Source organism: Monodelphis domestica, chromosome 1 (assembly GCF_027887165.1).
Source record: "Monodelphis domestica isolate mMonDom1 chromosome 1, mMonDom1.pri, whole genome shotgun sequence".
Lineage (NCBI taxonomy): Eukaryota > Metazoa > Chordata > Mammalia > Didelphimorphia > Didelphidae > Monodelphis > Monodelphis domestica.
The window spans coordinates 679,677,081-679,694,749 of NC_077227.1; the positions used below are offsets into that span (position 1 = coordinate 679,677,081).

The window sequence follows — 17,669 nt, forward strand, 5'->3', positions numbered from 1 at the left end:
AACCTCAGAAGACTTATATGAGCTGATGCAGAGTGAAATAAATAGAACCATGAGAATAATTTATACAATAGCAATATGGTAATGATAAAATTTGAAAAAATTAAAATTCTAATCAATACATGTCCAATCATCATGATTCCAGAGGATTAATACTCAAACATGCCACCTACCTCCTTATCTAAAAGTGAAAGCCTCAGAGCACAGAATGAAATGTATATACTTTTGTACATGGTCAATAAGGAAATATATTTTGCTCAACTATATGTATTTATAACAAAATGTTTTATTTTTCTCCCATTATTAGTGAAATATATGGAACTTCCAAATGGGAGGGAGAGAAAGCAGATTTTTGCTAATTAAAAAAATGAAACATAATTTTTTAAAAAGAAAAGTGTGTAGAATAAAGGTTTTTTTTTATTTTAATTGGCATTTAAATATTAATTGGCATTTGTATTTTGTCCTAGAGACAACATAGTCTCTGAAGACTTTTTAGTAGAATGCCATATTCAGATCTGTATTTTTAAAAATTACTACAGATTATAATATAGGTTAAAGATGCTTTCTCACAACTGAAAATCAACAAATTTAATGGTTTAAAGGGATCATAGAACTTATTTTGTCCAACCTCTTACACAAATAGCTGATGATTCTTCTCAACAATACCCTCTACAAGTCATCATCTAGACACTAAAATCTTCAGTGATGTGAACTGATGCAAAGTGAAGTGACCAGAAGAACATTTTACATAACAGCAATATTTATTGATGAACAACTGTGAATGAGCTAGTTATTCTCAGCAACACAGTGATTCAAGACAATCCCAAAGATTTATGATGACAAATGCCATCTTCCCTCAAAAGAAAGAACTGATGTAGTCTGATTTCAGACTGAAACCTACTCTATTTCATTTTCTTCTCCTTTTTTTATTTGAGATATTTTCCACAAAATGACTTTAATAGAAAAAATTTTTGCATGACTGCACATATAAAATCTGTATCAGATTCTTTACTGTCTCAGGGAGGTGGGAGGGCAGGAAGGGAAGGAAGGAGGGAGGGTCAGAAGAAAGGAGAGATTTTGAAATTCAAAATGAAAATTAATGTTAAAATTGTTTTCATTATGTAAAAGGGGGGAAATGATAAGAGAATTCAGTATCTCATAAAGTCCACATTTAATCTCAAAGGAAGGTCAAAGTGTCCACATGAAATCATAATTAATGTTGATAATTATCTATGCCCATAATGCTTTATGTCAATTGAGGCATGAAGAATTTCTATCCATGTTGGTAGAAGTTCTCTTAGGGATTAAATGAGAGGTTGCTTTGGGTATTAATAATAAAGTATCATTAGCTTCTCCATCTGTTTGTGTACATAATAACTATAATACAAACATTGTTGTCAGGAGAGATACCCATCCCCTCTTCTCAAACCCAGGTAAGCCCTGAGATTATTGTGCTTGGGTGCTAAAATAGGACAACTAACTGTTTATCATCCTCTAATAAGGTTTCATGGAGATTAAGGCCCAGGGGCCCACAAAACTGATAAATATTCTTGCCATAACCAACAAGCAGATTCTCTTGTTCCTGGTAGTGGTGAACCACTTACTGCCAGTTTTGCCAAAAACTCTCTCCATCTCCTTTTCCTCAAAGAGGAAAGGTTCCAAATTTCTCAGATCAGATTTTCATGATGAAAACCCCCTTAGCCAAAGGAGACAAGTGGTGGCAGAAGAGATGGAGTCTTTTGTGAAGGTATCTGAGATCAGCAAAAAGCAGTCAGGTAAGGGATAGGGAAGTGCAAATGGAAGAGTCCACAGACAAAGCAGCCAACAAACTTCTTATAATCATAACTTCTAAACAATGGAATGCTATGCTTTGGAAAAATAAGCACAGTAAGGTACAGGTCTGATCATAGCATCCCCCAGTTCCAAACCTTCTTTTTCTTTTCACCTCTATGATTAAATACAAAATCCTTAGCATGGCATTTAAGGCTTGTTCCCATCTTGTTTCACCTATGTAGAGATCATGCTTATCAAATCTACTGACATGAAATTGAACAATAGGAGCAGAATCTAAAAGGAATCTGACAGGCATGAATATTAGGCTGGATCTGATTAATTAGAATTGGCAAAACGTAGCATTTTACATTTGGGTTGAGAAAATCAGTTTCACAAAGATAAGATGGGGAGGCAGAACTAGATGAGGTAGGGATGATAAAAAACAATTTTGGGGCTTTACTGGACTACCAGCTCAATATGAGTCATTAGTATGATATGGTAGCCAAAAAAGGAAATTAAATCTTGGATTACATTAACAGAAGTTTAGCTGCTGAACATAAGGTAACAGAACTACCATACTCTGCTCTGAGTAGTGCTCTCAGTTCTGAGTGCAACAATTTAATAATCACATTAATCATCTGAAGAATAATCAGAGATGGGAATTTGGGTCTTAGGAAAACTGGGAAGGGAGTAAACATTATTGAAGTGTCTACTATGTGCCAGGTACCTTGTTAAACACTTCTAGAAATATTGTTTAATCCTCACAATAAGCCTATGAGGTTGGTGCTACTAACTACTAGTTTGATTTTACAGTTAAGGAAAATAAAGGAGATAAAGAGTTTAAATGAATTTCCCAGGGTGGCTTTGAACTCAGGTCTTCCTTCCCCAAGTTTTAACTGGACTACCTATCTGCCTCAGGAAACTAGAACTGCCTGAAGAAACTAGTAATTTTAACCTGAAGAAGAAAATACTTTGGAGATGGAGTGGGGATGGTGGTGGGTATGATAGTTATTTTTAAAGACTGTCACACAGAAGAAGCATTAGACTTTTCCTATTTGGTCCCAGCACCAAAATCAGGGACAATGATGGAAGCTGCTAAGATGCAAACTACTCTTATCAGAAAAACTTCCTGTCCTTAGAGCTATCCATAAGTGGAACAGACTTCTGCATGTGATAGCAGACTTTCCTTTATTGAGAGTATTCAAATAGAGATTAGATTGTCAGCTGTGTTTTTTGAGGATTAATTTTGGAATATGGGTTGGACTAGAGAATCACTGAGGTCCTTTTCTATTCTAAAATTTTATGATACTGACACATTTATAGCTTTTTTTTCCATATTACTCACCTTCACGTATTCTACACTTCAGCCAAATTGGACTATCGTAGGCTTCTCTCAAAAATCACACGTCAACTCCTACCTCCATGAGTTCCCACAGGCCATCTTCATTCCTGGAATGTATTCTTTCTGCTAACTGTGCCCGATTAGGATTCTTACCTTCCTTCAAAACTTAGGCCAGGAAATATCTACTCTTAGAAGTCTTCCTTGATCATCTCTAGTTTTTAGTGCTCTGCATTCTTATAAGACTTTATCTGATTTCTCGATTGTCCTCATTTCCTACTTTGTATCCTATTTATCAACTTACATGCCATATCCTTAGAATTGAAGCTCCTTCAGGAGAAGGCCTTTAATATATAGGTAAAGATATATTTTGGCTCTGGGGTCTGGCATAGTTCCTTCCATATGCTTGGTGTTTATTGCATTTATTAAATTGCCCAGGACTAAGGAAGGCATAAACTTTGTCCTCATTTCTTAAAAAATGGAAAGGTGAATTGCTCAAACTCTAGACTGATGAACTTGATGTTTGATGTCAGAATCTGGACTCCAAAAGATTTTGAAAGGCTGAACCAAAGAGCCAAATCTAACAAGATGAAATGGGAATAAATATAAAGTAATACAATCTGAGTTTTAAAAAATAATCTTTACACAAGTTATAAGATGAGAGAAGTGACCCAACAGTAGGGAGGGTCATAGAAAGGGACCCAACAATTTTATTATGTATCATCTGTAACATCACAACCAGACTTTAGAGCAAGGAAGATGTGTCCTGAGCAGGACATATGTGGCATATTGTATTCATTTGGGATGTTACATCTTCAGAAGGATTTTGATAAGCTTTAAAATACCCTAATTGATCCTCTCTCTCATTTAGCTATTTCAAATAGAAGCTATTCCAAACTTTCTCTTCTCTCCTCAAACTTTAAAATTTCCCCTCCTCTATTCTTCTTAGCTGATGATTTTTCCTCTTTATTTAGAAAATGGAGTCCATTTGAATTGAATTCAGCACTTATTACAGATAGTATTTAGAGCAAGGAAGATGTGAATTCTAATATGCTCTGTCCTAAAAAGGACACCTGTGGTATATTGTATTCAGTTTGGGATGTTACATCATCCCTTACTTTATCTTAATTTCCCTAAGTATCTGACAATGAGGTGGTCTTTTTCCTTGCTGAAGCCAATTCCTTTACATGTGCCATTTTCTCACATTACATGGTCACCATATTAGTTCAGGTCCTCATGACTTTTTGCCTGGATTATTGCAGTATCTTCCTAATTGTTCTCCCTAACTCATTTCTCTTCACTCTAATCCATCCTCAACTAGCTGCTAAAGTGATTTTTCCTAGAATGCAAGCCTAGCCAGGCCACATCCTTACTCAACTCCTGATTACCAGGATCAAATAAAAATTTCTCAGGGGCTCCTGGGTAGCTCAGTGGATTGAGAGCCAGGCCTAGAGACAGGAGGTCCTAGGTTCAAATCTGACCTCAAATACTTCCCAGCTGTGGGACCCTGGGCAAGTCACTTAACACCCATTTGCCTAGCCTTCTGCCTTGGAACCAATACAGAGTATTGATTCCAAGATGGAAGGTAAGGATTTAAAAAACTTTCTCTAGCATTCAAAGCACCCCACAACCAGGCCTCAATTTACCTTTCCTGCTTTGTAAAATATTACGCTTCTACACCATGCAGTCCAAACTTGCCTTCTTGCTGTTTCTTCTATAATAATGTGTCTCTTGTTTCTATTCCTTTCTCTGACCGTCCCTCAAGCTTTGAATTCCCACTTGATCTCCATTTCTTGGAAACCCTAATTTTCTTCAAAATGCACCTCCAGGACACTTTCTTCATGATATCTTTTTCCTGCCCCATCTCCAACTAAAGTACTAGTGTTTATCTTCCTCCCAAGGTTATTTTTTTGAATCTGTTTTGTGTATGTTTTATATATACCCTACTTCCTCCTCCTGCACTTCCTCTCTCTCTCTCTCTCTCTCTCTCTCTGTCTCTCTCTCTCTCTCTCTCTCTCTCTCTCTCTCTCTCTCTCTCTTCTCTCTCTCTCTTTCTCTCTCTCCTTCTCTCTTTCTCTAGACACACACACACATAATTTTAGATATATAGACATATACACATGTATACAAATGGGCAGCTAGGTGGATAGAGCACTAGGGCTGGAATCAAGAAGACTGATCCTCCTAATATCAAATCTAGCTTCAGACACTTGCTAGCTATGTAAGCCTGTTGCCTCAGTTTTCTCATCTGAGCTAGAAAAAGAAGTGGCAAACCACTCCAATATCTTAGCCAAAAAAAACCCACAAGAGGTCACAAAGAGTTGAACATAGCTGAACAACAACAAAATATACATATATGTATATAAACAGATATATCACCTATACATATATATATTTAAATGTATGTTTTTGTCTTCTTCATTACTGTGAAAGAACTATTTTACGTTTGCCTCTGTACTTCACTCTCAAAACGTTGCTGTTCAGTTATTCCTCTGTGCCCAATTCTATGTAACTATAAAGTTCTTGAGGTTTTCTTTGCAAAGATATTGGAGTGGTTTGCCATTTCCTTCTCCAGTGTTTCCCATTTTATAGATGAGGAACTGATTCAAATAGTGTTTGGGTAATTTGCTTACAGTTACATAACTAGTGTCTTTGGCTAGATTCAAACTCAGACCTTTCTAATTCCAGGCCTGGTACCCTACCCACTGCCCCACTGATAGTTGTTCCAATTTTTTTTTATATTTATTTCATTGTTTATGGTTGTTATAGTAATTCAGTCATTCAGCCATGTCTGACTCTTCACAACCCCACTTGGAGTTTTCTTGGCAAAGATACTAGAGTGATTTTCCATTTCCTTCCCCAGTGGATGAAGGTAAACAGAGGTTAAGTGACTTGCCCAGAGTCACACAGCTAGTGTCTGAAATCACATTTGAGCTCAGGTCTTCCTGACTCTAGGCCTAGTGCTCCATTCACTGAGCTCTAACCGCTGGCTGCCTCCTACCCCTACATGATAGATTCTTAATTAATGCTAGATGGTTGATTGATTGATTGATTGATTGATTATATGGACCTGAAGTGGGTCGGTATTCACAGTGCTAAAGAGTTATTTCACAAAGGCTGTAAATTATTTTGTCAACTAAACTTAAAAAAAGAAATAAAGTATTTGAAAAATAGGTTTTACTATTTTTTTCTAATATTCTTAAAAAGGAATGTTGATTGACATGCAACCCAATGCATTTAAGGATATATATATATATATAAACATATTTTATATATAATGTTCATTTATTTATATATATTTTGTGTTTATTTATATATATTATATAATGTTATATTATATATGTTCATTTATTTATACATTCTATATTTATATACATGTTTATTTATATATTCTATATTTATATGTAGTGTTCATTTATTTATATATTATATATATTCATATATATATAATGTTCATTTATTTTCCTTAGACCTTTTATTACATTCTGATGTGTCAATGACATGGGACCTGGAAATCAGTCTACTGTTTCTGAATTCCTCCTCCGGGGGATCTCCCATCGGCCAGAGCACCAGCAGGTTCTTTTTGGGCTCTTTCTATTCATGTACCTGGTGACTATAGTTGGGAACCTGCTCATCTCCCTGGCGATCATCTCTGAACCTCATCTCCACACCCCCATGTACTTTTTCTTGGCCTGCCTCTCTTTAGCTGATATTGGCTTATCTTCTACTACTGTTCTGAAGATGCTGGTGAATATGTACACCCAATGCCACACTATTTCCTACATAGGATGCCTGTCGCAGCTCTACTTTTTCCTCACTTTTGGGGATCTAGACAGCTTCCTGCTGGCCGTGATGGCATATGACCGTTATGTGGCCATCTGTCGCCCTCTCCACTACACCACGGCCATGCGCCCCAGGATCTGTGTCTTCCTTGTGAGCCTGTGTTGGGTTCTCACTAATCTTGTTGCCCTGATTCACACCCTCCTTATGGCCCAGCTTTCCTTCTGTGTGCCAGGGGAAGTGTCTCAGTTCTTTTGTGATATTGGCCCCCTTCTGAAGCTGTCCTGCTCTGACACCCATATCAATGAGTTGATGGTTTTTGCTGTTGGTGGCCCAGTTATGACGATCCCTTTCCTTTGTATTGTGGCTTCTTACATTCTCATTGTTTCGGCCATCCTCAGAATCCCAGCTGGGAGTGGAGGAAGGCTCAAGGCCTTCTCTACCTGTGGCTCCCACCTCTCTGTAGTCTGTGTGTTCTATGGAACAGTTCTGAGTGCTTATTTCTGTCCCTCCTCTGTATACTCTACTGAGGAAACCGCCTCTTCCGTGGTCTACACAGTGGTTACTCCAATGCTGAACCCTTTCCTATATAGTCTGAGGAATCAGGATATGAAGGCAGGCCTCGTAAGCCTTCTAAGAGGTAGGCTATTTATCTCCCAGGCTCAGTGATCCCTGCCTCTCTATGCTGGAGGGAAAAAAAAAATATATATATATATATATGTATATATATATATATATATGTGTGTGTGTATGTGTATACATATGTGATATATATATATACATACTCACATATTTACATATTTAATGTTAAACATCAATACAACTGGACAAATGTGATTTAAAGCTAATTATATTTTCATACATTAATTTTCATTTTTTAAATGTCAATTCCTTTTTCATCATCCCCTCTAAATCTCCAGCAAGGTTCTTTTTTTTTTAAACCCTTACCTTCTGTCTTGGAATCAATACTGTATATTGGTACCAAGATAGAAGAGTGATAAGGGCTAGGCAATGGGGGTTAAGTGACCTGCCTAGGGTCACACAGCTGGGAAGTGTCTGAGGCCAGATTTGAACCTAGGACCTCCTGTCTCTAGGCCTGGCTCTCAATCCACTGAGCCACCCAGTTGCCCCCCTCCATCAAGGTTCTTGATCCATTCTTGATCCTTAATTTTTTTCCTCTTCTATGATCAGAGTGTGTAGTCTGTTTTTTTCTTTCACTTTTCAATTTTGTATAAAAAGTTTTTTCTCCAAATTTCTTTATCTCCTTCATACATGTCAGTTTTAATTACCTATTATATTTCAATACACTAGATGCACTACAATTTAATTCTTCTCTTGTTGTTGGATAACAACAATAACATTCCTTCCTGAAGTTGAAAGTTGTTGTTTTCTGGGGGTGGATAATTACAAGTAATGCTACTATTAAAATATTTGAATTGATGAATTTTTATGTGTATGTTTTCTGATAACTCTTTCAAGATGTGTCCCTCAAATGAAATTATTGGCTCAAAGGTTGTGGTTATTTCTATAACTTTTCCTGTGAACTGCTCAATTGCTCAAAATTTTTATACAAGTTGGCAATTCTATCAGCATTGGGTGCTTCTATGTATTTCTTCACAACCCCTACTATAGTAGGTTTCACTGATTTTAAATATCTTCATCAATTTGATAGATGTGATTTTTCAGAGGTATTATGATTGATGTCTGATTATTAGTGAGACTATTCTTTTATCAAATTTATATAAGAATTATTATTCTGCTTTTGAAAAGAGTTTGTTCATAACCCTTGACCACTTATTCATTGTAGACTAGGAGTTACTTATTTAACATTTTAACAATCCCATATGTATATTAGATGTGAAGTTTTTAATGTCAAAAATATTTCCAAATTTCTGTTTAATTTTATTCTCCTTTTTCTATTGTACAAATAATTTTAATGTATTCAAGCCAATTTAGCCTGTCCTAATCAATACACAATAGGAAAAATATCCATTTACAATTAAGGAAAGTATATTATTCTGTCTTATTCCATAGTTCTATCACATTCTATCATCTAGCTGGATTTTCCTGAGATATATGGTGAGTAATGGCTATAAATTCATTTTCATCCACATTGCCACTCAGTTTTGCCAAGTATACTTGTTGGATTAAACATGAATTCCAATTCAATAATGCTTTAACTAAATGATTAATTCTTTATTCAGTCTTTATGTTATTTGGGATTACAAGCCCTAATTTTTAATATAGACTTTATTTGGGATCTGGTGTATCTATTCTATTCTGGTTGGTTATTAGAAAGAAATTCGAAAGGAATGATAGTCCAGAATAGTCATTTAAATAGATATGAACCCATAAAAGGCTTCTACACATACCTATACCTTATCTAAATAGGCTCCAATCTTTTGGGAACAAGGTTGAGGCCTTTTTCATCATTATGTGCTATATCTTGATTTACACAAACCCTAGAAAAGAGTAGGTGCTCAGTTAACCCTTTTGGAAGGGAAAGGAAAAGAAAAGGGAAAAGAAAAAAGTGCAAAAGGGCAAAAAGGGAGAAAAAAAAGAGATAAGGGGAGGGAAAGGAAGGAGAAACTTAATATAAAGGGTGTTTAGGACAGTTAGGTTCACTCATCTGAGCTCTAAATTGTGTGCTAGGCTCTGACTGGCTCTGGGTCTCTGGTTCCTGTAGAGTTGTGGCTTGGGCTCCAGACTCTACCTTGAGCTGGGTTATAGATAAACCACACTTACTAGAGACAGTGTAGTATACTGGATAGATCATAAGAATTGAAGCAAGAAAACCCTGGGTTCAATTCTATCTCAGGTTCTTACTAACTATGCAAAGTGGCTTAACCTCCAGTACCCTCAGGTTCTCATCTGTGAAATAAGGGGTTGGACTAGAAGATCACTAAGGGTCCTGTCTAGCTCAAAATCTATGCTCCTATGATTTGTCATACTATGAACTGAACAGGACTGCTCCTGCAAGATCCTCGACTTTGCAGCGTTAATTATTTTGAAAGATTTGGGGGGCTTAGGAAACATTCTGGGATTTTAAAAGCCACAAATAATAGATTTCGTCAGAAATGGAGAAAATACCAAGATTTTATTTTATCCTAGGCCTACCTTTAGAGAATGCTGGGAGTGTTTCAGAATAGAATGCAGTATATCTTGAGAGAGAAATCTGTGCAGCAGTTCAATCCCCATAATTGTCTCTTTTGCTAATGAGACCTCAAGGAAATTCCACTCCTTGGGACCCACAATTTTCTTACCTCTAATGCTAATTAACCACTTGTGGCAGTTCTTTCCAACCCAATTAGACAAAGTTAGGGAGAGAGTTTCAGCACTTCCAGAAAGGGGAGCTTGCCCTAGAAGCTTGTTTTGGCAAAAAAAGAAATCCATCCCTTGACTTAGCCTAGGGTGTCCCAAAGCAAATGAGATTCCTCAGCAATATATTTATTGGCTTTACCATTTTACCAAATATGAAAACACAAAAAAAATATCCCTATGGTCAGATCATAGACTCTATTCATCCAGAAAACAGAGTGCAGGAGACCAACTCTGATGATGTCAACTTCATTAATTTCAGGAACATTTCTCCATATATAGTCTCTTAAAATTTCTTAAGGATATTATAAATATTAGCTTAAGTAAATCAGAAACTTGGAATCCTATAAGCACATAAATTTTAAGAGTCATTTTTGACATAATCTTTTCTAACCTTCTACCCAAAACAGAAAAATTGTCTACAATAACTTTGATAGGTAGCACTTTAGACTCTTGTTGGAATACTTTCATTAATAAAGCACTCACTAGGTTAAAAAAAAAAACTACCTAAAAAAAAACAACCAAACAAGTAATTGCTTTGTTGCACATCTCTGAAATCTACTCCCCTGATAGTTTTTCCATTCATCCTAGTCCTACCCAGTGATTACTCTCTGCCTGGCATCCTCCAAATCTTTAAAGTCCGATTATTTCAGTCTTTTGTTTTAAACCCTTATCTTCCATCTTAGAGTGAATACTGTGTTTTGGCTCCAAGGAGCAGAAGAGTGGTAAGGGCTAGGCAATGGGGGTCAAGTGACTTGCCCAGGGTCACACAGCTGGAAAGTGTCTGAGACCAGATTTGAACCTAGGACCTCCCATCTCTAGGCCTGGCCCTCAATTCCCTGAGCTACCCAACTGCCCCCTATTTGAGTCTTTTCTTAATTATTAATCCCCCCTCACACTGCCAAGTTTTTCAATTCTCCTTCATATGGCATAGTTTTGAGGTCCTTCATCAAATTGGTTGTCCTGCTCATAATCAAAGAATACAAGTTTTTTTTCAATTTAGAAGGGATCTAAGAAGCCATCTAACAACAACGATATCCATAATACAATTGCTAACGTTATTTAATGTTTTAAAGTTTGCAAAGCAGTTTACACAAGTAATTACATTTGATATACAACTCAAACATGCCTTCTAATCCTCACCTATTTGTATGATCTTGGATATATAATATATATTCATCATTAGGAAAATGGAGATAAAACCTATTGGACTTATCTGGAGCAGTATTCTATAGCTAAAAAGAAATAAAGTAGGAATAGTCCTTTGCAAAACTTTAAATCACTATTTAAATGTAATTCATTAACATTACACTATGAAATGTGCACTAGATTTTGCAAAAGTAGATTTCAGAGTTCAGAAAAAGGATAGATGGAATCCCATGGGCTAAAATATTTAAGCAAAATCATCCCAGGTGGGATGATAAGTTCTTTAACAGAGTCTTACCACACAAAGAGAAACACATGATTGCTTCTTTGATCAACCTTTTTCTATTGAGAAATAATTATGATATCAATTAAAGGAAAGAAGTCCCTTTAATCACTCCAGGAAAACACTTGAGGTAAATAGTTCAGGAAAGAATGGGCTGATAACAATTGTTAGGTGACTATTGTCAAATGCTATTCCCAAATTTTATTTTACTATATTGTGACATTTTTTACAATATTGCTATAAATATTACCTCAAATCATCCTGGGAGAAGGGTACAAGTCTAATGGTATAGGGGTGGGAGGAGAGGTGATTGTGCTGGTTTAGACATCTATAAACTAGAAATGCCTTGCATATGGAATAATGATAAATTATTCTAAAGAACAAACACACTGTTTCTTCCAGATTTATACTTAAAATGCAAGGCATTCATATTTTAATACCATTTCTGTACTTTTGCTCATATTCTTTACTACTGTTAAAATGTTTGCTCAACTCATCTTCACCTTTTAAAGTCTTACCTACTCTTCAAAGTGCCTCATTCCCCATAAAGCCTTCACAGATATCACTGAGAAATGATCTGTTTTTCTTCAGATTTTGCATTCTATGAGAATACTTGTGCTATTCTTGAAATGTATTCCATGTTATAATCATTTTTACTTGTAATGTATTTATGCATTGTTAAATCTCTCTGATAAACTCCAAAAGAGGACCATTGCAATAATTATATTTGTGCAGCATTTCCTCTAGCACATAGAGGAGTGATTCTGTAGAATACCTGCTTCATAAGAAGAAAATGAATGAATAAATGAATTAATCTAAATTTGTGGAACTTTTGAGACTTTTTGAAACTTAATAACTTTCTCCATATCTATTCTCCTCCTATACAAGGATGTGAGGGGCAGGTATAAATTTCAAAACAATATTCTGTTTCACAAGGCTTCTGGGAGGAGGGAAAATGCTTATGAAAAGACAAGTCATAAGGGTTATTTTTTTTCATTTTTATGATCTTTATTGTAGATTCAAATGGAATGCCATACAATTTTTTTGACAATTTACTGACTCCAAACCAAACCAGGAGGAAGAAAAATGTTAATTTTAAGAAGTAGGCCAATATTTGGAGTACTTGAGGGAGAAATGAAAGGGGATTATAAGAGGCAGCCCAAGACTGAATATGGTCTTTGAAATGGGGAGTGAGATATTCTGTCATAAAACCCTTGCCCCTTAACTGAATATGCCCTAGGGGTGTCTGATATTTTCCTGGTCAAACAGTGAGGACACTGGGGAGTTGAGATTATAGTAATGGGTAAATCCTTGAGAGTAAGAGAAAATAGGAGTGAGTCCTCAGAGACATCTAGATGAAAGTACCAGAAGAGAATTTCTATCCCAGGACGCTTCCAGAGGTAATTAGCCATACTCCACTGACCTGTTAAATATGTGCACTTCAACAAGCAAGAAACTATGACATATGTTGGGGAAGGTTTTCTTTACTTTTGTTAATTCCCTTCTTTGTGTTTGTCTGAAAGCCTCAAATCTTTGTAGTTGTAGCTCCTGAAACAGTGGCTAGAAATAGGTTTCTCCAAATGGATCATTGTTGGGACCGTAGTATTATTTTGAAAGCATATAGTAGATCAGAATCACTCTTCCAAAGGTGAGTGGGACTTAGCTTTTGTTTTATAGAAGTGTGTGATCCAGAATATCCACCAGAAATAATTAAGATTCATATGGCCTTGAGGGTATGTGGGTGGGTTGAGAGACAGGCTCAGAAATGAGAGATCCTGGGTTCAAATATGGCCTCAGATACTTCATAGCTATATGACCCTGGGCAAGTAATTTAACCCCCGTTGCTAGCTTTTACCACTCTTCTGTCTTGGAACCACAAAGGAAAATAGGTCAGGGAAACATGTCTAGCCATGCCATGAACTATGGGATCACTGTCAGGAAGAGGGAGTCAAGAGTATAAAGAAAAGTCATCTCTCTGAAAGTTGGTCACCTTCCCAATCCTTGCCCTAGAAGGCAAGCTGCTTAAGGTTTAGTTCTGTCCTTAAGAAAAAGTGAGTACATGTTTTCCTTATCTATCTATATCTAGCTTTTTCATGTTCCCATTGAACAGATGTGTATTTGTGGATGTTGTGGCTGTATTCTTTCTCCTCACAAAAGATGATAATACAAGGAATTATATTTGACATGAATGGCATCACCAAAATTTAGCGGGATGGGAAATACCACAGGTATTTCTGAAAAAGTATATATCTTGTTGAAAAAGAGAAAAACAGAGAGTGGGGCAGAGTGATATTATATTTTAAGAAGATATATAAATAATCTGAGGAAGCAGAGGAGGGAGACATAGTAATGAGCATTGAGTAAAAATCAGAGAAGGAGAAACAGAATCAAAGTTGCATCAAGGTAGTATGACAGAGTGGAAATGGATCTACTAAAACTCTTCTATCCAGAATAGAGCAATTAATGTTTAATAAACTTAATTATGTCATCCTTCAAAAGATAAAACAAAGGGAATGCCTACTCTGGAGTTGATATCATCCATTAGGAGGAATGGATTCCCAGGGTGGTAATGATAGAGACCTTGAAGAGGAACCACCATTTCACATTAAAATTAATGATAAAGGAATCAAATTCAGTTTGACACACATCCAAGATTTTGGAATATTTTTGCTTGGAACAGTGTCTGGCACATAGTTGATACTTGGTAAATGTTTATTGGTTGATTGACTGGAAGAAAAGATACCTGCCAATAAACTACACATTAGTCTAAAATTCTATGGAAGTCAAGCCAAGAGGGAGGGGAAATGGTCTTGAATTCAATTCTGGACAGAAAGAGAGACAATGTCATTGAAGAACAATATGAGAAATGTGTAGATGTATGAGAAATTTTTTAAAAACTTGGATTTTTAGAATTTTACATATAGAATAAGAAGCAGAAACAGATAAACAAGAAAGAATACCAAAGGGGAACACAATCTTACTTTTTTTATAATTTTTAAAAATTTATTTATTTGTTACACAAAAATATCCAAGTTTCTCCCTTCCTCTCTTCCCTCTCTGCACTGTTAAAGGCATCATTTGACAAAAAGATATATGTAAAAATAAAATTATGCTTTCCTTTTTTCAATCTAATAATTTTTTCACTGGAGATAGACATACAGAAGTTATTATTAAAACAATATTTCTGTTGCTGTATATAATATTCTCTTGGTTCTGCTCATTACACTTTTCATAATTTCATTTAGGTCTTTCCATGTTTTTAAAAAATTTAGCCTACTCATCTTTTCTCAAAGTGCAATAGTATTCTATCACAATCATATGCTACAATCATGTACTACAAATCATATGTTTAGTCATTCCCTAATTGATAGATTGGTAGGCATCCCCTTGACTCTTAGTTCTTTGACACCACAAAAAGAGTTTATTTATATATATATATATATATATATATATATATATATATACACACATTGAATATATAGGTTCTTTTCTTTTTTTCCAATCACCTTAGGAAACAAACCCGATAGTGGTATTGCTGGAGCAAAAGGTATACATAGTCTTATAACTCTTTGGGCATAATTCCACATTGCCTCCAAAATGGTTGGATCAGTTCTCAGTTCCACCAACAGTGTATTAATGTCCCTATTTTTCCACATTCCCTCTAATGTTTTATCATTTTCCCCTTTATCATTTAGTTTTGAGATGATATTTCAGAGTTGGTTTGATTTGCATTTTGTCAGAAGGCTCTAAAGCTGATGGAGAAAGCTATTAACAAAAATAGTAGGGTGGATTTTACTATACTAGGCAAAAAAGAGGTGAGGTGGGAGAGCAAGTTTTGTTGTGGGAGAGTGAATGTTGGTTCCTGCCCAAATAATTGCAGCTCAGACTCCCTCATCTTAAGTCATGAAAATCTTTATTCAAGGATGTTACGGATAGTATAGTCAGGGCAATGGAAAAGTCATAGCAGGAGAAATTTCAGATTTCTAGATTTTATTGTGGATCTGGGGTAGTTACCTTTTCTCATTCTGGGAATTCTCTACTTTCTCTCAGATTATTCCTCCCATGGGTGTTTCAGGGGGCATCCCAGGGGAAGGGGCAGGAAAGAAGTACAAAGATCCCCAGTGCATCTGAGTGGTGTACCCTCCCATGTCCTGTTTGTCAAACATCAAGGTTGTCTTGATGCTTGAGTGACTTTTCTCAGCATTCAAATTCTTTATCAAAGGGAATAAAGTCATAATATCCTTCAAGTTGGCTCTGATGGAGCCCTTTCCCTTCAGGCTTGACCTTAAATTCTTATCAACTGGGAGTAGCTAAGAAAACACAGAATTTGTCTAATATCTGCTAACTAGTAAAAAAAAATTGATCTAAAAGCATCATTTAAGAGAAAGTATTTCAAAGCACTTATAAGATAAAACACCATTTCCCACTGCCAGTCCTTATCAGAGGTAGATGAAAGAAAGATTAGGTCAACCACATGTCCATAATAGATAACTGATTCCTTTCTTCCAACTCACTTAGCCTCCCATGTTGAGTCAGAGGAAAAAAGTGAACCCAAAAGCACCCTTTCATCCTTCCATCTCTGGGGTTATTAACATACAACCTAGGAAGAATGTGATAATCTTCTGTCCTAGGAATTGTTAGAACATCTCTCTTCCTGCTCCTTCTCTTGCAACTCCACCTCCTTCTCTCAAGTCCTCTATTGGAAAGTTGCACTGTCTAGGTAAAAACTTTTTCCTGATTCCCCTCTTTGACCTATCATCCCTGTATTCTTTCTCACATTCCATCCAGCTTCTTGGAGTAGATGGAATTTTAGTAGACTCCAACCCATTACAAATCACTGTATCCATAGCTAGCATCTCCATTATTGGATACACTTTCTTTTATGTCTCCATAAAAATGTCAGAAGGAAGAGGATTCTTATTCCTAGATTTTGTTACCATCTCTAGAACTTCACCTTATGAATATCACTGAGCAATATCTTTGGGAAGCATGGGGAGAATAAGCATTTATGTACAACCTACTGTGTATCAGATATACAGTATACATATACACATATCTACTGTAAATAATATACATATATGTTCTGCATATATAAAGACCTACACTAAAAATAACATTGATTATCATCTATATTCACTGTCTATGAAAACCAGATTTAAGGGAAAATCATGAATGCTATTTCTCTCATGCTTTATATGTATTTTATTTTTTTATTACTTGAAATTACCTCCGACTCCAGTAGATAGGTGATACAAGCATTAATATTCCTATAACTATTCCTATGAAAATTCCTAATTTTAAAGGTTCAGATGGCTTGACCATCTTACTGGAAATCACACAGCTTATCAGGATACAAATCCAATCTTTTCATTCCAAATCAAGTTTTCATTCCAGTAAAACTGCCTTAATTACCAAGTGATTGGTATTTGCCCTCTGTTTCTAACCAAGTGTGTCTCAAGGATATTAGGGTGAGAGTTTTGTCTTTACCTAAATTAGAAAGGTTGGGGGAACCTAGGAACTGAAAGACCAAGAAGAGCCTGGTAGCAGCTAAAATGGAAAAAAAAAAGAGCAATTCAGAGTATTTGAAGTCCAGGGCTTTTAAAAAATAAGGAAAAACTCAAGGAGAAGGGAAGAAACATTTAATTAGCACCTACCAGATGCTAGGCACTGGGCTATGTACTTCACAAATATTTTCTCATTTGATCCCCACAACAATTCTGAGAGATAGGTATTATTATTATCCTCATTTTACAGTTGAGGAAACTGAGGAAGAAGATGTTAAGTGACTTGCCGAGGGTCACATAACTAAGTTTCTGAGGCAGGATTTGAATTCAGATCTTCCTGACTCCAGGTACTCTAAAGTTATATGTAGTGTGCCAAATAGCTGTCCATTCCACCAAGAGATTAGGCTTATCTGTGAATACTGTCTTACTACCTGCAGAATTTCTTTAAAAGATAACTGTTCTAGAGGAAGCTAAGAAAGAGAAGGAAAAAAGTCCCTTCAAATATAAACTGGGGTTTTAGGTTGGAATA

The 17,669-nt window shown here is 35.9% G+C and overlaps 1 protein-coding gene across 1 annotated transcript; it reads left to right on the top strand.

Moving 5' to 3' along the window:
• The first annotated feature begins 6,554 nt into the window (after positions 1-6,554).
• Positions 6,555-7,558, top strand: LOC103096066 (olfactory receptor 1N1-like). The gene has a single exon (XM_007477424.2). The coding sequence runs from the start codon at positions 6,611-6,613 to the stop codon at positions 7,556-7,558; it is 948 nt and encodes a 315-aa protein (XP_007477486.2). The 5' UTR covers positions 6,555-6,610.
• The last annotated feature ends 10,111 nt before the right edge of the window (positions 7,559-17,669 follow it).